Source organism: Hypomesus nipponensis, chromosome 23, assembly GCF_054491055.1.
Source record: "Hypomesus nipponensis isolate SF chromosome 23, ASM5449105v1, whole genome shotgun sequence".
Taxonomy (NCBI): Eukaryota; Metazoa; Chordata; class Actinopteri; order Osmeriformes; family Osmeridae; genus Hypomesus; species Hypomesus nipponensis.
Window position 1 is genome coordinate 1446008 of NC_140383.1, and position 21605 is coordinate 1467612.

General features: G+C 43.2%; 1 protein-coding gene across 1 annotated transcript; it reads left to right on the forward strand.

Annotated features, from left to right (window-relative positions):
* The first annotated feature begins 215 nt into the window (after nucleotides 1–215).
* On the forward strand, nucleotides 216–10315 carry LOC146233531 (lactase/phlorizin hydrolase-like). Its single transcript, XM_084688445.1, has 16 exons — nucleotides 216–801; nucleotides 1235–1293; nucleotides 1521–1604; nucleotides 1883–1976; nucleotides 2280–2971; nucleotides 3083–3722; nucleotides 3799–5355; nucleotides 5747–6015; nucleotides 6100–6390; nucleotides 6943–7141; nucleotides 7428–7618; nucleotides 7779–7885; nucleotides 8076–8207; nucleotides 8481–8704; nucleotides 8995–9231; nucleotides 9590–10315. Exons 1-16 carry the CDS (start codon nucleotides 216–218, stop codon nucleotides 9808–9810), a joined length of 5583 nt encoding a protein of 1860 aa, XP_084544571.1. The 3' UTR covers nucleotides 9811–10315.
* The last annotated feature ends 11290 nt before the right edge of the window (nucleotides 10316–21605 follow it).

The window sequence follows — 21605 nt, forward strand, 5'->3', positions numbered from 1 at the left end:
TATCATAATAATAAGGCCATTATAAAAATTCCAAACAAAATAAATCATCACAAAGGTATATGGCCATCAAATCCTCATGAAATGATTTAAGTAGTTATGAAACCACGTTATGGTTATGAAACGTAAAGTTCATGTGTGAAAGTTCAAGATTGTAAATATCAACACTATAAAATGAGTGTGATGCAGGACTCAAACTACCCTTGCTTTACACAAGGATGCATCTGTGGAGGATTCTCTCCCTTTACCTGCTTGGAATCTATAGCTGCCTTTGTTATGAAGAGAATGGAGAAGAGCGCTTCATGCTACTGGCAGGACCCCTCACCTCCCAGATAGAGAAGGACGACAACCTGAATGTCTTTGACTGCAGTCGTCCTCTCCCAGCGGACACCAGAGACTACTTCCACCTCCTCCGGAGCAGGGGGGCGACTCACTTTAAAGTGCCCCTGTCCTGGACTCACCTCCTGCCCTCAGGTCTCCCCAGTCAGCCTGATGACGCTGTGGTGAGCTGCTACCGGACCCTGCTGGAACAGCTGGTGGACTCAGGCCTCCAGCCCCTGGTGGTTTTACATCGCTCTGCTGTGCCAGAAGCCCTCTGGCCCAGCTATGGGGGCTGGGAGAATCCCACTCTTCCCAAGATCTTTGAGCAGTTTGCTGAATACACCTTCCTGGAGTTTGGAGGGCTTTCCCGCTGTTGGGTGACACTGAGCCACCTTGATGAACTGGAAGATGCAGGGCTCCAAAATGCGCTCTACGCCCATGCCAACATATACCATCTTTACCATCGCATGTTTCCTGGCAAAGGTGAAACTTCTCTTTGATTTGATGGATTATGTCTTGTATTTATCGCATGAGAATTATTTTGAGTGAACACTGCAAATGTTCATGCATAACTAAAAGAGACGTAAGTGTTCTGCATTTCTTCAGTTTAGATTTAATGTATAATCACGGTTATACAGGTATATTGAGGATATTTATTGCATGCTTGTTCGAGTTAGCTCTTTGTAATCATGACCATTATCTGTAACCTCTCATCAATCATTAACTGCTTACAGCTTTCCATATCTGTTCATCTACAGTCACGTAGAGGGAATTACTGCAGTGCTTACTACAAAGACACAGATACTTAGAGTCTAAAGCTTCATGAACACATGAAAACAAGAACAACACCCACTACTGGCTTATTGTAGCCTCATATTTGCCCCATATCTGTCCTTAAACTAAACTTCTTTTACAGGGGGGAAAGTATCACTAGGGGTGAGGGTGGATTACCCACACATTCAGACCTCCATAGAGGTAAACATATTGTAGTGGACTAAGTATTGTGTTAAGTAATAAATATACTTCATGTGTGTGTGTGTGTATGTGGGGGGGGGGATATAGTGTCAAGTCACTAAACTTATTTTCATCCTTCAATGTTTTATAAACAGTATATGAAAATAGTTTAGTTTTTAGTAATTAGTCATTAGTAATTTTGGTAATTTCCAACGTTGAAAATGTTGCATGCTTATGTCTGGAAAAAGGAGTCCTTAGATTTCCTGTCAGTGAAGGTCCAGTACAATTGCCTGACCACTGGAAACTTAGCACAAGAGCTGAAGAATTTACAGGTACTCATTCTCTTCTGACTGTCAAATACAAGTAATGGCTGGGTTTCCCAGATTTGTTATGAAGCTCTTAACGCCAATAACTTTTTGGGAGCGTTCTAAGAACGCTGTAGAACGCTCTTAGAACGCTCATAAGAAGCTCTTAGCGTTAATAGCTTCTTAACGAATCTGGGAAGCCCAGCCAATATCTACCTTGTAAAAGTATACAGAGACCGTTTTGCAGCCATTTATTCAGTCACAAAGTGTATTCAGATCTACTGGATTTGTATGTCTTATTCTAGAAAGCCAATGGACAGAAACCCATTCTCTTGTATGAGATTAACATGAATGACTGTCCTGTCAGCCAGTTCCAGCCTCCAACCAATGCTTTTAAAGGTTACCCTTTAACACACAAATATTTCTACACACACACTTAGCTAGCGACATATCCAGAAATTGTTACTTTGAAAATATTCTATAACTATTATTGGCAATTAATGTAGATGTCACATGATAATTTCAGTTTTGAGAGATGACAACTTGCAACTTCTTGGATTGGACATTGTTGACTTGATTGGAAATTTTGACTTTACCCTTAAAAGGTAAGAAACCCTCAGTGTTTTCACACCCTTTACCAGCAATACCTTCCTGTTCTTTAAATTTAAACATATTCCCTTTCATCTAGTCAATCAAACCCAGAAGATATTTCACACAGCACGGACTCAATTGACAAGATTGCCTCAACTGTGTCCTCAAATTACCATGCAGTCTGGAACAAGTTTCGTTATGTTTCCTTAAATGAGAGAGATGACTTCCTGAATGAGTCGTTCCCTTCAGGCTTCCAGTGGGCTACTTCCAGTGAGTCCTTCAAGGTTGAGGGTGGCTGGTCTGAAGACGGGAAGGGGGAGACAATCTGGGACCGTTATGGCCATGAGAACAGAGTCTTTCAGAGTCAGACGGCTGACCTTGCCTGTGACAGTTACAACAAGGTGGAGTATGATGTGCACCTGCTCCGAGGTCTTCAAGTAAACACCTACCAGTTCTCCATCTCCTGGGCCCGCATTTTCCCCTCCGGCCACCAGGGGGGGCATTCTGAGAAAGGGGCTCTGTACTATGACAAGCTCGTCAACGCTCTGATTGAGTCTGGCATTGAACCTGCTGTCACCTTGCACCACTGGGACCTTCCTCAAGCTCTCCAAGACTGTGGAGGATGGACCAATGCCTCCATCATAGAAGCCTTTAAAGACTACGCTGACTTTTGCTTCTCTAGGTTTGGAGACAGGGTTAAGACATGGAACACCTTCAGCAGCCCCTGGGTGGTGAGTCATGCTGGGTATGGAACGGGACAGCATCCTCCTGGAATGAAGGACTATGTGGTTTCCTCATACCAGGTGAGAAGGTTGTAATGTGTCACTTTGCATGTACTTTCATGGAGCTACTCTTAAAATGGTTGTATTATCATCAATAAACAGAACGTTTCATCTGGTTGGTTTGTTAAACAGGCTACTCACAACATGCTGAAGTCCCATGCTGAAGCCTGGCATGTTTACAATGATGTGTACCGAATGCAGCAGGGAGGCAAAGTGGGCATCGCCCTGAACTCTGACTGGGCTGAACCTCTCGACCCATCCAGACATGAAGATCTCACAGCTGCCGATCGTTACCTGCAGTTCATGCTGGGCTGGTTCGCACATCCCATATTTGTGAATGGAGACTATCCTGCATCGCTCAAGGCCCAAATCGAACAGAAAAGGCGTGACTGTCCCGATTCTGAACCTGCCAGACTTCCTGTTTTCACTTCTGCAGAAAGCCAACGCATTGCTGGGACGGCTGATTTCCTGGGACTGAACCATTATACGTCCAGACGAGTCAACCGCAGTGCTGGTGGTTGCTTCCCTGGACCACAAGCAGTGGGGGACTTCCAGGACCATATTGACTCCTCCTGGTCAGCTACGGTGTCTGACTGGATCCGCCCTGCACCATGGGGTCTACGAAGACTACTTAGCTATGTCTCCTTGGAGTATCTAGGTGTCACCAAGGTTCCAGTTTATATAACAGGCAACGGAGTGCCTACAGGCAACACGTTCGAGGATGTGGATCGAATAGAGTATTTGAAGAACTACATCAATGAGGCACTAAAAGGTAAGTCTCCACCATTTGCAGCAGAATTCAACTTACGTCTTGTACTATGGTCACAGTTTATTTTTCTTATCAACAGCAATCCGTTTAGATGGAGTGGATGTGCAACGATTTACAGTGCAGTCTCTGATGGATGGTTTTGAGGGGCCTCCAGGCTACAGTGAGAGGTTTGGACTGCACTACGTCAACTTTGGGAATCCCGATAGGCCCAGGACTCCAAAACAGTCTGCCTATTTCTACTCGGAAATTATTAAGAGAAACGGTTTTGCCAGTACAATAGGTTTTCCTCTTCCACTGAAATCAAACACATTTACGACACCGACACAACAATCTAATCTGCCTCCATCTGAAGTACCATCCACATCCAAGGTTGTTTGGGAGAAGTTTTCCCGACAGTCCATTTTAGAGAAGAAACTGTATCATTACGGTAACTTCTCAGAGGGGTTCTACTGGGGAGTGGGGTCCTCAGCCTACCAGATTGAAGGAGGCTGGAACGCAGATGGAAAGGGTCGTAGTGTTTGGGACGAATTCACTCAGAATTCTAGTAACATTCCTGGGAATGCTACTGGTGATGTGGCCTGTGACAGCTACAACCGTTTAGACGAAGACCTGCAAATGCTCAGGGCTCTGGAGGTCAAGTCCTACAGATTCTCTCTGTCCTGGTCTAGAATCTTTCCCAATGGTCTCCGCACTTCCCTCAACCAGAAAGGAGTTGACTACTATAATAAGCTCATTGACGGTCTCCTTGCTTCTAACATCACCCCCATGGTAACACTCTACCACTGGGACCTTCCTCAAGTCCTGCAAACCTTTTACGGCTGGGAAGATATCCAGATGATCAACATCTTCAATGACTACTGTGACTTCTGCTTCTCCACCTTTGGGGACAGAGTGAAGTTTTGGATGACCTTCAACCAGCCCTATACTATTGCATGGTCAGGATATGGTCTTGGGCTGATCCCTCCAAATGAAGTGAATCCTGGGTATGGTCCATATAAAGTAGCTCATAACCTTCTGAAGGCACATGCCACGGTCTATCACACCTACGATGACAAGTACCGTCAGTCCCAAGGAGGCTTGGTATCCATTGCCCTCAATGCTGACTGGGCTGAACCCAAAGACATCGACGTTCCTCGGGAGATAGCTGCTGCTGATCGAGCCCTTCAGTTCCAGCTGGGATGGTTTGCACATCCTATCTTCAGGAATGGAGACTATCCCGATGCAATGAAGTGGCAGGTGGGGAATAAGAGTGAGCTCCAGGGTCTGACAGATTCAAGGCTTCCAACTTTCACTGAAGAAGAAAAGGCCTTCATCAAGGGAACTGCTGATGTCTTCTGCATAAACGCTTACACAACAAAGATAGTTCGTCATGTGACCGCCAGGCTCTCTCCTGAATCTTACGACTTTGACCAGGACTTGGCAGAGGAGGAGGACAGTGACGCCCCCACAACTGCTATCAGTAAACAGAGGGCAGTAGCATGGGGCTTACGAAGGCTCCTCAACTGGATCAAGGAAGAGTATGGAGATCCGGAAATTTACATCACAGAGAATGGAGTTGCTACCGATGCAGCAACCACTGTGGATGACATTGACCGGGTGTTCTACTACAAAACCTACGTGGATGAAGCTTTGAAAGGTAAAGGCTGATTACCAAGCAGAGCCGTGTTGTACAAACACAAAACTAGCTCAAATCTCAAGCTGGTTTTTCAGAATCAATTTTTCAATTGATTTTCTTATTTGCTACAGTAGGCATATTTCCACAGTTATGTCAGTTTGCAATCCTTTTAAACTCCATCTTAATTTTCCAAAATAAAACTTAACAAGGTCATTTCTGTAAATGGATAAAATGTTACATGTTTTGAAGTCTGCAACTAAATAGTCAATTTGACTTCATATAGCATTAGGAATATATATATATATATATATATATATATATATATATATATATATATATATATATATATATATATATATATATATATATATATATACTCGTAATGACAAATCTTATGCATTTGTCTCCACAGCTCATAACCTAGACGGTGTGAAGGTGAGAGGATACACTGCAGCATCTCTGATGGATTCCTTTGAGTGGCTCAATGGCTACACCGTAGGCTTTGGGCTGTACCATGTAGACTTCACCCAACTAAGCCGTCCCAGGACCCCTAAACGCTCAGCGCTCTACTACAGTCAGGTGATCAGGGACAACGGCTTTCCCCTCACCGAGGATGAGAAGCCGCTGTATGGACACTTCAGAAAGGACTTCATCTGGAGCACAGCTAGTGCCGCTTACCAGGTGAACTACAAAAATGAAATTGTGATATAATGGATGAGCTAACAAAACGAAAAGAAAAAAAAACATCTCCTTCCTTTGTTCCAGATTGAAGGGAATTGGAGAGCACAAGGCAAAGGCCTTAGTATCTGGGACAAGTACACCCACACTGAAAATAAAATAGGTAACGATGACAATGGAGACATTGCTTGTAACAGCTACAACAAGATCGATGAGGATATTGCAGTGCTAAAGAAGTTAAAAGTATCCAGCTACCGCTTGTCCATCTCCTGGCCAAGGGTGCTGCCTGATGGTACCAACCAACGCATCAATGAAGCTGGCCTTGACTACTACCGGAGATTGCTCGATGCGTTGCTCGCTAACAACATTCAACCTCAGGTAAAGCAGGCATACTTCAGTTCATTCTTGAAAGCAGTTCTTTGTGTGTGTGTTTTATGAGTAAGGACAATTTGCTAAGAATGTCATTTTTGTAGAGATGGGAATCTTGTAGATTGTTCTGGTATCAGTAATTTTCTTCACTATTTACTTTTTCTGACAACTTTTTACTTTCACTTCTTACTTTAAATTATTTACACAAATATCAGTACTTTCTACACCTTGAATTTTTAATCTGAATTTGGTGGTATCATCAACACACAGCAAACAAAAGCTTAGAGCGAAAGTTTGAAACAAAGTTTTGAGAAAAGGTTTTGAGAAAAAGTTTCAACATATTTTTTTCAAACGAAGATCTCTCTCCTCACCTCTCCTCTCAATATTGGTGGAAAAGTATATTTAAACATGAGTATCTGTACTTCTAATTGAGTGCAGGATGTGTTTACTTTCGCCATCTCTGATGTTTTGTGCCACCTCGTAAAAGTTTATGAAACTCATTCTGTAAAAGGTTAAGCTTTTGTACAGCACTAACACTGTATTCATCACATTTTTATCAAGGTCACCCTCTACCACTGGGACCTCCCTCAAGCCCTGCAAGATGTCGGAGGCTGGGAGAACGAGACCATCGTCGACCGCTACAGAGACTACGCTGACGTTCTCTTCAGTCGCCTCGGAAACCGTGTCAAATTCTGGATCACTCTGAACGAGCCCTACATCGTTGCCCTACTGGGCTATGGAGATGGCGCATTTGCTCCAGGTGTGTGACATCAGGACAATTTATTAGTGTGCTTGCTGTCAGCACACTAATGAGTTGCATGACCTCCCTTAGGAACTGTAACAGGAATTGCAGTCATTGAGCCAATGCCTTTATCCCAAGCACCATACAGTTCAGATGGGGATTAGAACCTGCAAATATTCAGCTGAGTGTTATAACCACTTAGCAATACTGCCTTCTAGGAACTAATCAATCCAATAATATAAGATTAGCTGTATTATTACTGTTGGTACAGTCCGTTGAGAAATAACTGAGATTTGTGTTTCAGGTATCACCAAAAAACAATATATTGCAGCCCACAACCTGCTCAAGGCTCATGCTGAAGCCTGGCATCTGTACAATGACACGTACCGTGCAGAACAAGGTGGGGTCATCTCCATCACCGTCAACTCTGATTGGGCAGAACCACGAAACCCCAACAAGCAAGAGGACATCGATGCAGCCACACGCTACCTGCAGGTATTTTATATCAAGTCTGTTAACATTAAACTTCATCTTGTTCCTTCAAGATTTCATGCTTCCACTTCAAAGATAATGATTACTGTATGATTGTAATATCACATTGTAAGTTATAATAAGTTATTATACTTATCCAAGTTTTAACAATGTCTCATTATAGTTCTTTCTTGGCTGGTATGCCCACCCCATATTCATTGGAGATTACCCTGAACTCATGAAGACCATCGTTCATGAGAGCAGCATGGCTGCCGGTTTGCCTCAATCACGGTAATATGGGGAACGATCACACACAAATGTATTTCCTGTTTTCCATAAAGAGCATATTGTGAATACAAGTTTTCATAGAGTTTCTAACTTTTTCTTTACATTCAGAATGGCAAAAACCCATGAATGCTTCAGTCTGTAGATCAGCTTTACGTCATAACCACTTCTTCAAAATTCTGCAAAATGTGTACAGGCTTCCTGAGTTTACACCAGCAGAGGTCTTGAGGATCAAGGGCACCCATGATTACTTTGGGCTTAACCACTACACCAGTGTGCTGGTGTTCAACATTGACACTGGGAACCAACAGGACTATTATGGAGACAGGTGAGCTGACAGATTAAAGGTTCATGTATTTAGGAAAGAGGATATGATTACTTGGATTTGAAGAATAAACATGTATTGTATTTCCATTCCAAAAAAAGAATTCAATTTACTAACAAAACACAAAAGTAACACAATTACAAAGGCCTTGGTATTGGGACTTACGCACTGCGCATTTTGCATTAAAGTGTTTTTTTTCTTCAAAAAAGTGTTGTGGGTCACTGTAGAACAGATGCGATTGGCTCAACTTCAATACGTGTGTGCCGGTGTGTTCAGGAGCACTGGAGTAATATCGGACCGCACTTGGATTGAGTCAGGTTCCAGCTGGCTGAGGATCAGTCCGTTTGGATTCCGGAGACTCCTCAAATTCATCAAAGACCAGTACGGAAACCCACCAGTATACGTGACAGAGAACGGAATCTCCGAGAGAGGCCAAGTGGATCTGAATGACGTCCACAGGATCTACTACTATGAGAACTACATCAATCAAGCTCTGAAAGGTCAGAGCATTCTCAACTATTGACTGTATACTACCTGTACATAAGAAGCATGTTCAGTGTAGTGAAGGACTGAGTGCAACTGTTGGTATCTGATGTACAATGCTTTGTAAAACTGATGATTTAGACACTGAAACCGTTGATACATGCACGGTGAAGGCAGTTAAATTAATATGGGAGGCTGGACATAACTTTGCCTGAGCCTAAAGTGTGCATACAGTACAAATGTGTTTTTATGCTGACATATTTTAGGTCTGTAAATGTTTATGTCTGTACAATTGCTGTTTTTTCAGCCTACCAGATTGACAGGGTGGACCTCAGAGGTTATACTGCCTGGTCTCTGATGGATAATTTTGAGTGGGCTGCTGGTTACGCTGAGAGATTTGGACTGTTCTTTGTAAATCGTTCGGATCCAAACCTTCCGCGTGTAGCAAAAAACTCTGCTTCTCGCTACGCCACCATTGCCACCTGCAATGGCCTCCCTGACCCTGCAGAGGGACCACACGAGTGTCTGAACCCTGAACCCCAAGGTAGGGTGGTCAAAGAAAACAATCTCTGATCAAGTCATAAGTCACTATTTGTATTCATTTTATGAATATTTGCTATATTACTAGTTGTACCAGAAGGATTGTTCTTCGGTTAGGTAAAAAGTTTGTTGTTCATAATGATCTGGTGTGCTGACATTCCTCGCTGTCATATGTGTATTCTAAGAGTCTCTGTAAAAGAGGTCCATTTGACAAGTGTGTACATAATTGTAAAAGTAGCCATAGTAAGCTTAGTGAGCAACAAGTACATTTACCCACATCATCTTTGTTCATATTAATGCATTGTGGATGAACAGTTACTGTAAAGATTGAATTACAATGTTTTGTCATTTTATTTACACAGGTACCAGTTCACCCTCCACCTCTCCTCCCCCACTGGTTGAGAAGGTTCAGTTCCTTGGTTTGGACCTCTCGTCTGGCGATGCTGAAGTAGGTCTCTATGTCAGTTTTGGATTCCTCATAATGACCACCATTGCTGTCATCGCTATGGTGATGGGACTCCTGAAGACAAATAAGAAGATGAAACAGATATCTATGGATACCATGAGAATGGACAGAATGTGAAGTCCACTGACGCCAGATGTTGATGTGAACACTTACAGTGTAAGATCTATGTTCAATTAGCAGATTGTTTTATCCAAATTGACATGAAGGGGATTTGAACCGGCAACCTCCAGAATTGCAGTCAAACCCTTTAGTAATGAACCATACAAGTAACAGCAATTGTGGTCTTTGGAGTCAGGTTTTCACAGATTGGTCCAGCCAGCTTGTATATCTTGTGATTTTAGCTTGGCAACACATCCTTTCAAAATGTTGTTAAGAATGTAAGGCCAATTTAAATGTCATATTATTCCACACTGTGTACTTTCATGTCAAGCCAAATATTATATTTTTTGTTTGTCTGTGTCACATTTCTGATTGTGGCCCATGAACAACCAGGCTGTGGTTTGAACCCACCTTAGTGAATGTATAAATCAAACCCTCGAGACTCACTGTCCTCTGAAATCACCACCACAGTTTGACTTACATTTCTCACTATATTTGAAGATTCATTTGTGTCTGTGTAAAACTTGTGTGTGTATAATATTAATAAATGGTACAGCTACTGTATGCATCTTCAAAAACATTTGCTGTCAGTGTCATCTGTAGACCACCAGGGGGCGCTGCACATCATTACACATCATCACAGGCACACCATTTTCACCTACCAACGAACAACCAGACAAACAGGGATGTTGATCCTCCTGTAAACTTGACAGTATGTTGTGTGCCTGAAGAAGGTGTCAGAGTTGATGTACAACATGGCAACTCCAAATGTTAAGAACAACTAACAGTACCTATAGCTAACAGTACCTATAGCTAACAGTACCTATAGCTAACAGTACCTATAGCTAACAGTAAGACAACAATTATCTGCGGTTCTAAACTGCTTATATAGACCTTCGATCCACAGACATGTGGACAGTCTGTATTGCATTACATATTTATGAGACAGGATGTCTCACTCTAGATTATCTTTGCACTTAAAAGTCCAAATAAGTGCATTTTCTCATGTCATATTAATGGTACAATCATTTCATTAAATTATATACATCCTGTATTTTCCTCATTGCCTTGAAAAATATATTGTGTTGAAGATCCGTCATAACACAATGCTGCCCATGGTGAACACACGGGATAAAACAGTTGAACTGCTACGTTTCGTCAGCAAGTCCACGTCATCAGAGTGAAGAACACTCTGCAAGTACTGAGAGAAAACATGGCCCTCGTCAGGCCCCCTGCTTGGACCTCCAGACCTGTTTTTCAGAACAACCCTCCGTCTCCACAGGAAGTGCGCGTTATCTCTCCACAGGTGGATCTTCTGCATGGCCTCCCCCTCAGTGGCCCCGCCCAGCAGGGGGTCTGGTCGATCCCCTCAACACCCTGAGCCGGCAGACTGCTCCGACTCACGCAATGCTGCCAAACACCTTCCATGGAGGTTCCACATTCACTTGCCTGGATAAACAAAGGGTACTTTTTTCCAGTACTTTGGGTATGTTTTCTTTTAGAACTGACACGCTTTGTCTGTGAATGTAGAAGATTCTTATTGTATTGTTAAGTGGAAGCAGGTGACATTTTTTCAATTTTTTTGTTGTTAAATGTCCATAGATTTTTATCTTGCTTGAATAGCACATTGCACCCAAGCCATTTCTTAGTAGTTCTTTCAGGAACAAGGAGAAAGAGTTGTGCTGGTCTGTGTGAGGGAGGGATAGTGTCTGCAGGAGTCAGTAGTCTGACAGGGTTCTTGCAAAGCCTGTGACTGAAGAGATGGTGCACTACAGTCTATGACAGTACATGTGCGGCATTTCAAATTAACTTTTGTAAAACTCCACAGTTTGTTTTAGCCTTGGAATGACTAGAATCAAACCTAAAATACCAAGAATGAAACAAAGAACCTGTAGTTTGGTATTTCATGTAAAAATTCATGTGGTTACATTATCCTTATGTGTTAAACCTCACTTGTTCATCTCTGTGTTGAAGAGAAAGTCAATTCATGGAGCTACATATATTCCCTTTCGTTGAGGAAAAAGGGTTTTGTGTGTGAACACAGTGGAGTGTTTTTGTGTCTCTGCAGAGCCTTGGCAGGACAGAGGCAGAGGGCTTCTTCCACTGGAAACGCTAAAGCAGGAAAACATTATTGGTATGGGATGGAAGCCCCCCCCCTCCAGCCCCCTCCCCCCTCCAGCCCCCTCCCCCCTCCAGCCCCCCCCCCCCCCCTGGGATGGGACAAGGAATGGGAGCGCCCCCCCCTCCAACCCCGCCCCAAACCAAGCAGGAATATTTTCTCTTCAATAATGGCAATGTAATACTGGAAGAATGTTTCCAGCTGGGAGCCAGCGATATGATCCACCACCCTCTTAAAAACACACAGCCTGTGGGCTTTTCTGTAACCCTTCTGCGCTCAGCAGAGTGTTGATGCAGAGTATGTTTGTAAGTGCTACTCCAGTGTAGAGTACGGTAACTAGATTTCAGACCAGTGTTTTGCTTTAACTGCTGTGCTGTCTGGGTGTTGACAGCAGAACATCTTGTGTGAATACTTACTTTTTATCAAGATATCCATAGTGGAATAATTTGATTTAGCGTAATCCCTGAATGGAAAGAGATGGATGACAAATACAGTGGACTTATCAGACCCGGTCCTATCAGAGCTGAGACATAAACCTCACGCACCAGATGGAAATACAAGCATGTGCATGTTCCCATTCTACATATCCTCTCCACATCAGAGGCTGGGTTAAAACATACTAGTCCCACCCAGTACCTTCTATGTTACACTTGATCCGACCAGAGACACTCAGTTTGATGTATTTGTGAATTGCTCCTTTTCCGTTCATCTAAGATGCTAAAATGGACTGAGGATGTTAAATGACGTTCCTGATGACTCACATACTGAAGATGAAGCCTGATGACTCACATACTGAAGATGAAGCCTGATGACTCACATACTGAAGATGAAGCCTGATGACAATCCTCACATACTGAAGATGAAGCCTGATGACAATCCTCACATACTGAAGATGAAGCCTGATGACAATCCTCACATACTGAAGATGAAGCCTGATGACTCACATACTGAAGATGAAGCCTGATGACAATCCTCACATACTGAAGATGAAGCCTGATGACAATCCTCACATACTGAAGATGAAGCCTGATGACAATCCTCACATACTGAAGATGAAGCCTGATGACAATCCTCACATACTGAAGATGAAGCCTGATGACAATCCTCACATACTGAAGATGAAGCCTGATGACAATCCTCACATACTGAAGATGAAGCCTGATGACAATCCTCACATACTGAAGATGAAGCCTGATGACAATCCTCACATACTGAAGATGAAGCCTGATGACAATCCTCACATACTGAAGATGAAGCCTGATGACAATCCTCACATACTGAAGATGAAGCCTGATGACAATCCTCACATACTGAAGATGAAGCCTGATGACAATCCTCACATACTGAAGATGAAGCCTGATGACAATCCTCACATACTGAAGATGAAGCCTGATGACAATCCTCACATACTGAAGATGAAGCCTGATGACAATCCTCACATACTGAAGATGAAGCCTGATGACAATCCTCACATACTGAAGATGAAGCCTGATGACAATCCTCACATACTGAAGATGAAGCCTGATGACAATCCTCACATACTGAAGATGAAGCCTGATGACAATCCTCACATACTGAAGATGAAGCCTGATGACAATCCTCACATACTGAAGATGAAGCCTGATGACAATCCTCACATACTGAAGATGAAGCCTGATGACAATCCTCACATACTGAAGATGAAGCCTGATGACAATCCTCACATACTGAAGATGAAGCCTGATGACAATCCTCACATACTGAAGATGAAGCCTGATGACAATCCTCACATACTGAAGCTGAAGCCTGATGACAATCCTCACATACTGAAGATGAAGCCTGATGACAATCCTCACATACTGAAGATGAAGCCTGATGACAATCCTCACATACTGAAGATGAAGCCTGATGACAATCCTCACATACTGAAGATGAAGCCTGATGACAATCCTCACATACTGAAGATGAAGCCTGATGACAATCCTCACATACTGAAGATGAAGCCTGATGACAATCCTCACATACTGAAGATGAAGCCTGATGACAATCCTCACATACTGAAGATGAAGCCTGATGACAATCCTCACATACTGAAGATGAAGCCTGATGACAATCCTCACATACTGAAGATGAAGCCTGATGACAATCCTCACATACTGAAGATGAAGCCTGATGACAATCCTCACATACTGAAGATGAAGCCTGATGACAATCCTCACATACTGAAGATGAAGCCTGATGACAATCCTCACATACTGAAGATGAAGCCTGATGACAATCCTCACATACTGAAGATGAAGCCTGATGACAATCCTCACATACTGAAGATGAAGCCTGATGACAATCCTCACATACTGAAGATGAAGCCTGATGACAATCCTCACATACTGAAGATGAAGCCTGATGACAATCCTCACATACTGAAGATGAAGCCTGATGACAATCCTCACATACTGAAGATGAAGCCTGATGACAATCCTCACATACTGAAGATGAAGCCTGATGACAATCCTCACATACTGAAGATGAAGCCTGATGACAATCCTCACATACTGAAGATGAAGCCTGATGACAATCCTCACATACTGAAGATGAAGCCTGATGACAATCCTCACATACTGAAGATGAAGCCTGATGACAATCCTCACATACTGAAGATGAAGCCTGATGACAATCCTCACATACTGAAGATGAAGTGCAAATCTTTTTACTGAAATCCTTTTCCATGGGCTCAGACAGGCTTGGCCCTGGGAACCTCTTGTTTATGCAAGCAAAGAGGGGAAAATGGCTTCGATTTCACAAGAAGAAACAGAGCTGTTCTCACAGTTTCTGTTTTTGGGGGAAGCAAGTCTTTGGTTTCCCTGAGTCGTACAATGTAGCTTAGAGTCATGTTGACCGCAAAAAGCCTCATGTTCATAGAGATGACACTGTTGTTGGATACAGATATGCTTCACAAATAATTCATGCAAAGGTATTGAATTTGGTTATTTATATCCCCTCATAGAAACTGCTTGTTAAATAAATCACAGTGTAGTGGTAATTTATATTACTGTACATTTAAAAGAAATGAGTGTGAGTATAAAAATTCAACAGAAATAGTTGTGAAATGCAACATGTGGCAACTTTAGAGATTTTGCATTTGTCAATTTATTTATTATAAAAAAAATCTGGGAAATATTGTAAGGTTATAAATGTTCATTGGGTTGTTGTTGTGTCTGGTCTCTGTGGCAACCTTGGATGTGGTCATTCAGGTTGGATAGCATGTAGCTGTCTGTAAAGTTTTACAAGGCTCATTAGTGAAGCGGGCACAGGCAGTAACACACGTGCGGGTGAGGGGCGTCTGACAGCGAGAGGCCTGTTGTGTACAGCAAGTGGCCTCCAGCTCCACACCAGACATTTGATATCTACTGAAATGAAGTGATTGCGAGTAAGAGTTTCTAAAACTGCCTTGGATAGACCAGTGACAGCATTAGTCACTGTCCATTTAATCAGATCTGCACATTGTTATAGTGGTTACATGTCTCAGCTCCTTGAGTTTGAAACCTCTGCTCTGGAAATGAAAACCTGTTCGTCTCAGCACGAGAACAGCCCTGTAGCTCCTCCATCACTATCATCATCATGCTATTGCAGAATCCAATTTCTTCTTCACTCCCTTACACCGTTTTACTAGCTAAACACTGTGTTCGGTCTCTGTGTGGTTGGCAGTTTACAGGTCCCTACACAAAATAAAACTGGAGTGGAAACTGGAGCAGGAAATTGGAAAAGAGTGATCCCTGTTGTGTTGTGGGTACCACTGTGCTTTCCGGATCTTTCCTTTGAACACGCCAGTCACTTCTAGCCACCAGATGTTGGTTTGTCTAGACCCCTCTGAGAGTTTGAGCAAAAAAATACCTCAACGTTTTGAGTCGATGGAGGACGGTATGATGCTGATTTTGGCAGGTCTGGATTGGTCATTCAAAGACCTTTGGGGGCTGTTTGAGTATTGGTGCATTCCCAAGGCTGGCTGGCTGGCTGGCTGGCTGGCTGGCTGGCTGACTGGCTGTCTGTCTCTGGCACTTGCAGGGAACCAGCAGGAACACCAACAGCTGGCGAACAGCCAACTGAAGGTTTGCAGGATGAACAAAAAGCATCAATGTTTACCAAGGGTCAAATACAATTTCAGCTTCCTGCGCACAACCGACTTTCACAGACACAGTCACACAGACTGAAGTCTCACAGACTGAAGTCACACAGACTGAATACCTCAAGATCAGAACTCAGGTTTCAGCCCCACACACATAATCTGAGGACGCCTGTATGCACCTTCCCTTCACAGTAAATTCCTTGTTTGTGTACACTTACTTGGCAATTAAACTTGATTCTGATTCCCATCTCTCTCTTTTCTCTTCCCTTGTGAAGACAGTCGTGAACACCAGACTGTGCTGAATAGCATAGCCATTACATGGCTGGGTCATGGTCTGACATCCAGGGCCTTTGTTGCTGGGTTATTCAGAGAAATGATCTGTTTTATAAAAGGTTAATTTGGTTATTTGACTGATTGCTCCTGAAGAGCGTGGCTCTGATTGATTCCTTGTTTGTCAGAGAATAAATAGCTGTAACCTTTCAGAGCTCAGGAGAAGTCCCTGAACACACTACATCACTTAGCTGCTATTTGCAGAGATAGATAATTACCCCGGTAACATCAGCCACATCCGTCCTGATGCATGTGACACGCAAGTGACTTTGATATATCCTTCATTTATCTCACAGTGTGAATAGACTGTTAAATCAAATCAAACCCAGCAGCTACCTTTTTCCTCCTGGTGAGCCTTTTCATGTTGAGGCGTTTAATCATGTGGATTTGACAATAAAATACGAAAGCACAAAAAGGTTCAGCAGGTCAACAAGTTAGTAGCAGTTGTAATGTTTCAAATCATTTGACACCACTGAACCTCATGCAATCGACCTGTTCCTCTGTTGTGTTCTCAAACGTTGTTTTCACGCATGCGTTACATGAGATAAACACACAACCCAGAGGAAAACACGCCACCATCCTAGTTTGACTGACATCACACTGCCACACTGGCATCTGTCACACAGTGTTTAAAGCGTTACAAGTTTTAAAACCTTGTCTCATCACAGACAAGTTGTCTGCTGACTCATCCTTCCCCCCCCCCCCATGGGGCCAGGCTCAGACGGCTCATTTGATTGGCCACATCTGACAGATGTACCCATCCAGCACTTCAATTAGTTCTCAATATTCCTCCCGGTCTGCCACAGTGTTTCCGGAAACAATTAATAGCCCCACCAGGCTGACAGGATGTGTCCCAGCATTCCCCCCGCAAGGCCCTTCCCCCCAGTGATGTCTGGGTGCTGAGTGGTGCCAGGCGGTTGGTGTGCTGGCCTTCTGTTTGTGTGCGAGTGCCAGGCTGGGGCTCATAGGAGGGTGTTGCAGTGCCATGCACATTGACGAAGCATGGTACTGGTGGGTACTAGTGCTAGTGGTCAGATGGCTGAGTGGTTAGGGAGTTGGGCGTCGGGCTATTAATCAGAAGGTTGTTGGTTCGATTCCTGGCCATGCCAAATGACGTTGGGTCCTTGGGCAGGGCACCCTACTTGCCTTGGGGCAATGTCCCTGTACTTACTGTAAGTCGCTCTGGATAAGAGCGTCTACTAAATGTAAATGTAGTGCTGTATTGTGTTGGTGATGCCACATCGACCGTAGACTGGGAGGGCTTCTATCCCTTGTCGACCCACCATGTGGTGGAACACTTCATCACTTTATACAAGGTTGTTTGTTGTGGCGTGGATGTTTTTTTATTTTATTAACATCTTTAAATCACTTGAATTTTTAACAGTTCGTGACTGTTTAAGTTTCAAATGAATTACCTGTTTGATGAGTATAGTTTTTTTTATACAAAAGCTAAGTGGTGTATTTGTAAATAGAACCGTATTGAGCTCCGTTTCGGAGCCTACTCACCCACTGTTCTTTTGAAAACTGATTTGATGACATGTAACATTTTAAATACTGCTTGCTAAGCTGCTGCTCTATTGTGTACCTTGATTTCACTTAGCAACGGATGCAAGGAAGTAAGGAAGAGCTATTAATACACCATCTCAGGTTACAATGTTAGCATCTTGTACCGAGGGAAAAGTCTACTTATTGCTCTCAAATAATTGCTGTAATTAGAGGGAGGTAGGCACTGGAGGGAACGGTAAACGGTCCCCTTTTAGCGACTCTAAACTAAGCTAAACTAAGCTTAAGCTTAACGAGGCTAAACTAAGCTTGTGTTTCAACGTCATAATATCTGATGTGGATCTGAACCTCCATTAACGGAGACCTAGAAGTTGTCAGTGCAAAGGAACAAACTCTTTAGAAACTTCACACAAAGATAAGTTATCTTGCATGTACCACTCCGGTTTAGCTTGGATATTAAATTTAATTTCCCTGTCTTATTCAAGTCCATTACACAATCCTCCCAGATGTGACGAATCAATTTGGCTGGTAGGTCATTGAAGGTGACAAAGACGTAATGTAGTGATTTAACACGGCAGAATTCAGAAATCCACATTAATCCGTCAAATTCACGTTTTCGAAATGTTTCGTGCACATTTTTATCATCCTACATTATGATTTCAGTTCACATTGTTGGGAGGTGGAACCATAACCTGAAACAAACCAATAACTAGAGAGTGTGCTGAGAGAAAGAGGGAAGACATATTGCCCCATGGTCAATTTAAATATTAATAAAGAGCGTTCACGATGTCAACACAACAGGCTCTTCTGCTTGGCACGCGAGCACATCTGGGTTAGATATGGTATTAGGTGTGTTTAGGTTGTCTGTCATGTTGGTCAGCAAAGTCTCTGTGGCACTCCAAACTGGGCTGCCCGATCAGAATGTGTTGTCCTGACAAAATTGGATAAAAACTATTTATATAGTAAAGACAATTTAAACACATTTGACAAATTCAGACAAATAATGAAATAAATTACATATTTGTACCATATTTGACCCTCGTTTTTTTTTTTTCACGATGGAAACTTCAGCTTTAAGTGCAGGCTGATTTCCAGCTCTCAAAGCAAGAAAGTAAATGAGATCATTTGATGTTAATCAATTTGTTCAAACTCACCCCTTGTTCATGATATGAAATAGTACATAGTACAATGACGGTTCTGCGTGTGCTTCATGTCAGGGTCCTTGTCATGGTCCTCACTGATGAATCTGTCAACAGAAATAAACCTGAAAAGCTGTTTACAGCACAGAGACATTGCTACAAAGAGAGCTGAGCTAAAAAGTGTCACGACAGTCAAATGTTGTTTGACTTTGGGTTGCTGTGCTTTATTTAGGGAGGAGGGAACGGAGGGCACTCAGCTGGAGTAGCTGGGTACAGTTGGAGCCAACATGTAAATACACACCTGAAAACAATTTGCCATCAAGCCGTATTCTGTTATCACCCCCTACTTACTTATTTACAAATTGTTCATTGTTCCTCCTGCCTCCTGCATCCTGCTTCCTGCCTCCTGCTTCCTGCTATCTGCCTCCTGCTTCTTGCCTCCTGCTTCCTGCCTCCTGCTTCCTGCGTCCTGCCTCCTGCCTCCTGCCTCTTGCTTCATGCCTCTTGCTTCCTGCCTCCTGCCTCCTGCTTCCTGCCTCCTGCCTCCTGCCTCCTGCCTCCTGCCTCCTGCCTCCTGCCTCCTGCTTCCTGCCTCCTGCCTCCTGCTTCCTGCCTCTTGCTTCATGCCTCATGCCTCCTGCTTCCTGCCTCCTGCCTCCTGCTTCCTGCCTCCTGCTTCCTGCCTCCTGCCTCCTGCCTCCTACCTCCTGCTTCATGCCTCTTGCCTCCTGCCTCCACACTGGTTGGTTGGTACACCAGTTTAGGTGCACCTGGATTGGAAGTTGGGCCAGACAAATAGGGGCCAACTGCAGCACCTGACAAGTGTGTGTGTGTGTGTCTTCCACCCTAACCTCTCCAACTAACCTTCCTGTCATCCACAGCAAGCCCTTAAACTCATCCAGTACATTTCCTGTTCCGGATTTATCCATTCGCTCACCCTCCTCTTTCTTGCCTCTTGAAAAGTAGATTTGCTGCTGTTCTAATCATGGTACCTTATCCGAGGACTCATTCAACCAGGTTTTGTCATGCCTGTTAATCAGGCTCCTCTGCCTTTGATTATTCCACAGACAAAAGCACCCCAAGCATTCTCTTCTTAATGACTGCCTCTAATAATGCACTTGTGAAATCCTTTGTATATGGAGGCGTGGGAAGCCGATTTAACATCAGCAGTGTATTTGTCACTGTGTGGAAGCTGGAGAAGGATGCCCACTCGGCAGAGACAAGGGCAGTAGCTAAGAGCGGCCATGTTTTCTAACTACAGTCTCTTTTGGAGTGTTTCAAAGCAGGCCGCCGTACAGATTGTGCCTTTTGCACAGCTGCCATATGCTGACTGAAGCCCAGAATCCATTGGAATCAGTCCCCAGACAGTCAGCTGGAGCCATTCTCAGGGATTTACAAACTAGGATGGATGTGGGACAGAATATGTCGCATTGCAATTCAGTAAAACACACCCTCTATGTTTGCATTACGGATTAATCATGTGAAGATCCTGGGTGTTCGCCTGGTTCCTGATTTGAAATGGAGAGATGTTGGCAGGTTTTCTCAGGATGGTCCTCAACGCTGCACATTTTAATTTCACAGATCCACGCTTTGTTATTTTCAAGTAGTTCGCTGAAACTCAGAAAAACATGTCCTTGGCCTTCTGCGAATATCACCGGAACTGTGATCCTCATTCATACACATGTACACATTCTCAAAATGGCCAAAGACAGGGAGAAGGAAATGGTTCAACAGGAGGTGATTATGTCCCAGGTGTGACTGCAATGGATTTCAAGTAATGCATTCAATCTTGCTGAAAACCGGCAGATTACTTGTTGACTGAGGAAGTAGGCTCTCTTTCTACAGCTTATAGGAATTCACAGATATCTTCATGTTCCCAGAATACTCTGGACTGCTTTAAAAGATACAGTGAAAGGTTGGCCCTAGTTTGAAAATATGTGTATAAAGGATTAAAAGTTAATTAATTAATAGAGCTTCTTAAGTTTCACAATAGGCTTAAACTGCATTTTAGAAATCAGGGCCTATGCTATGGCTTTCTGAAAAAACTTTCAACTGTGTTTATTTTCCAACATAAAACATTGACACCCTACCAGAAAGACAAACATGTAATTTAAGTCAACGCGCCAAGACACACAAATCAACATGTAAACACATAAGAAAATGCACAAACGCACATCATTTCAAAGATGACATTCAATTAAATGTATGTGCTCACAGTCAAGTCATAATAACGTGCAGTTGAATCGTCAGGTTATTTAGGGTGCGTGAACAAACTTTCTATAAATGAACAAACTGTGTTTCTCACATCCGCGGCGTTACCTCACTGTGTGAACATGTCAGTCAATTTTCCTCAACTTCTCAAAGTGAATGATTCAAGCGACAATAGCAACTTTCTACGATTGCCCCCGTCACAGTGGAAATTAAGCTTGAGGAAATTGACTGCGCACATCAAGGCGGAAACGCTTGTGTAGCTTACGCTATGAGAGCCGAGTATCATCGCTAATAACTAAAAAGACGACAGGGAAAAATTCAGGGATTAATTTTGATCTCTCCAGGCACTTCCACATCTAGATGTGTTCATTAGTCATCTATGTCCTTGTGTAATTGTCAGAGGTAATAG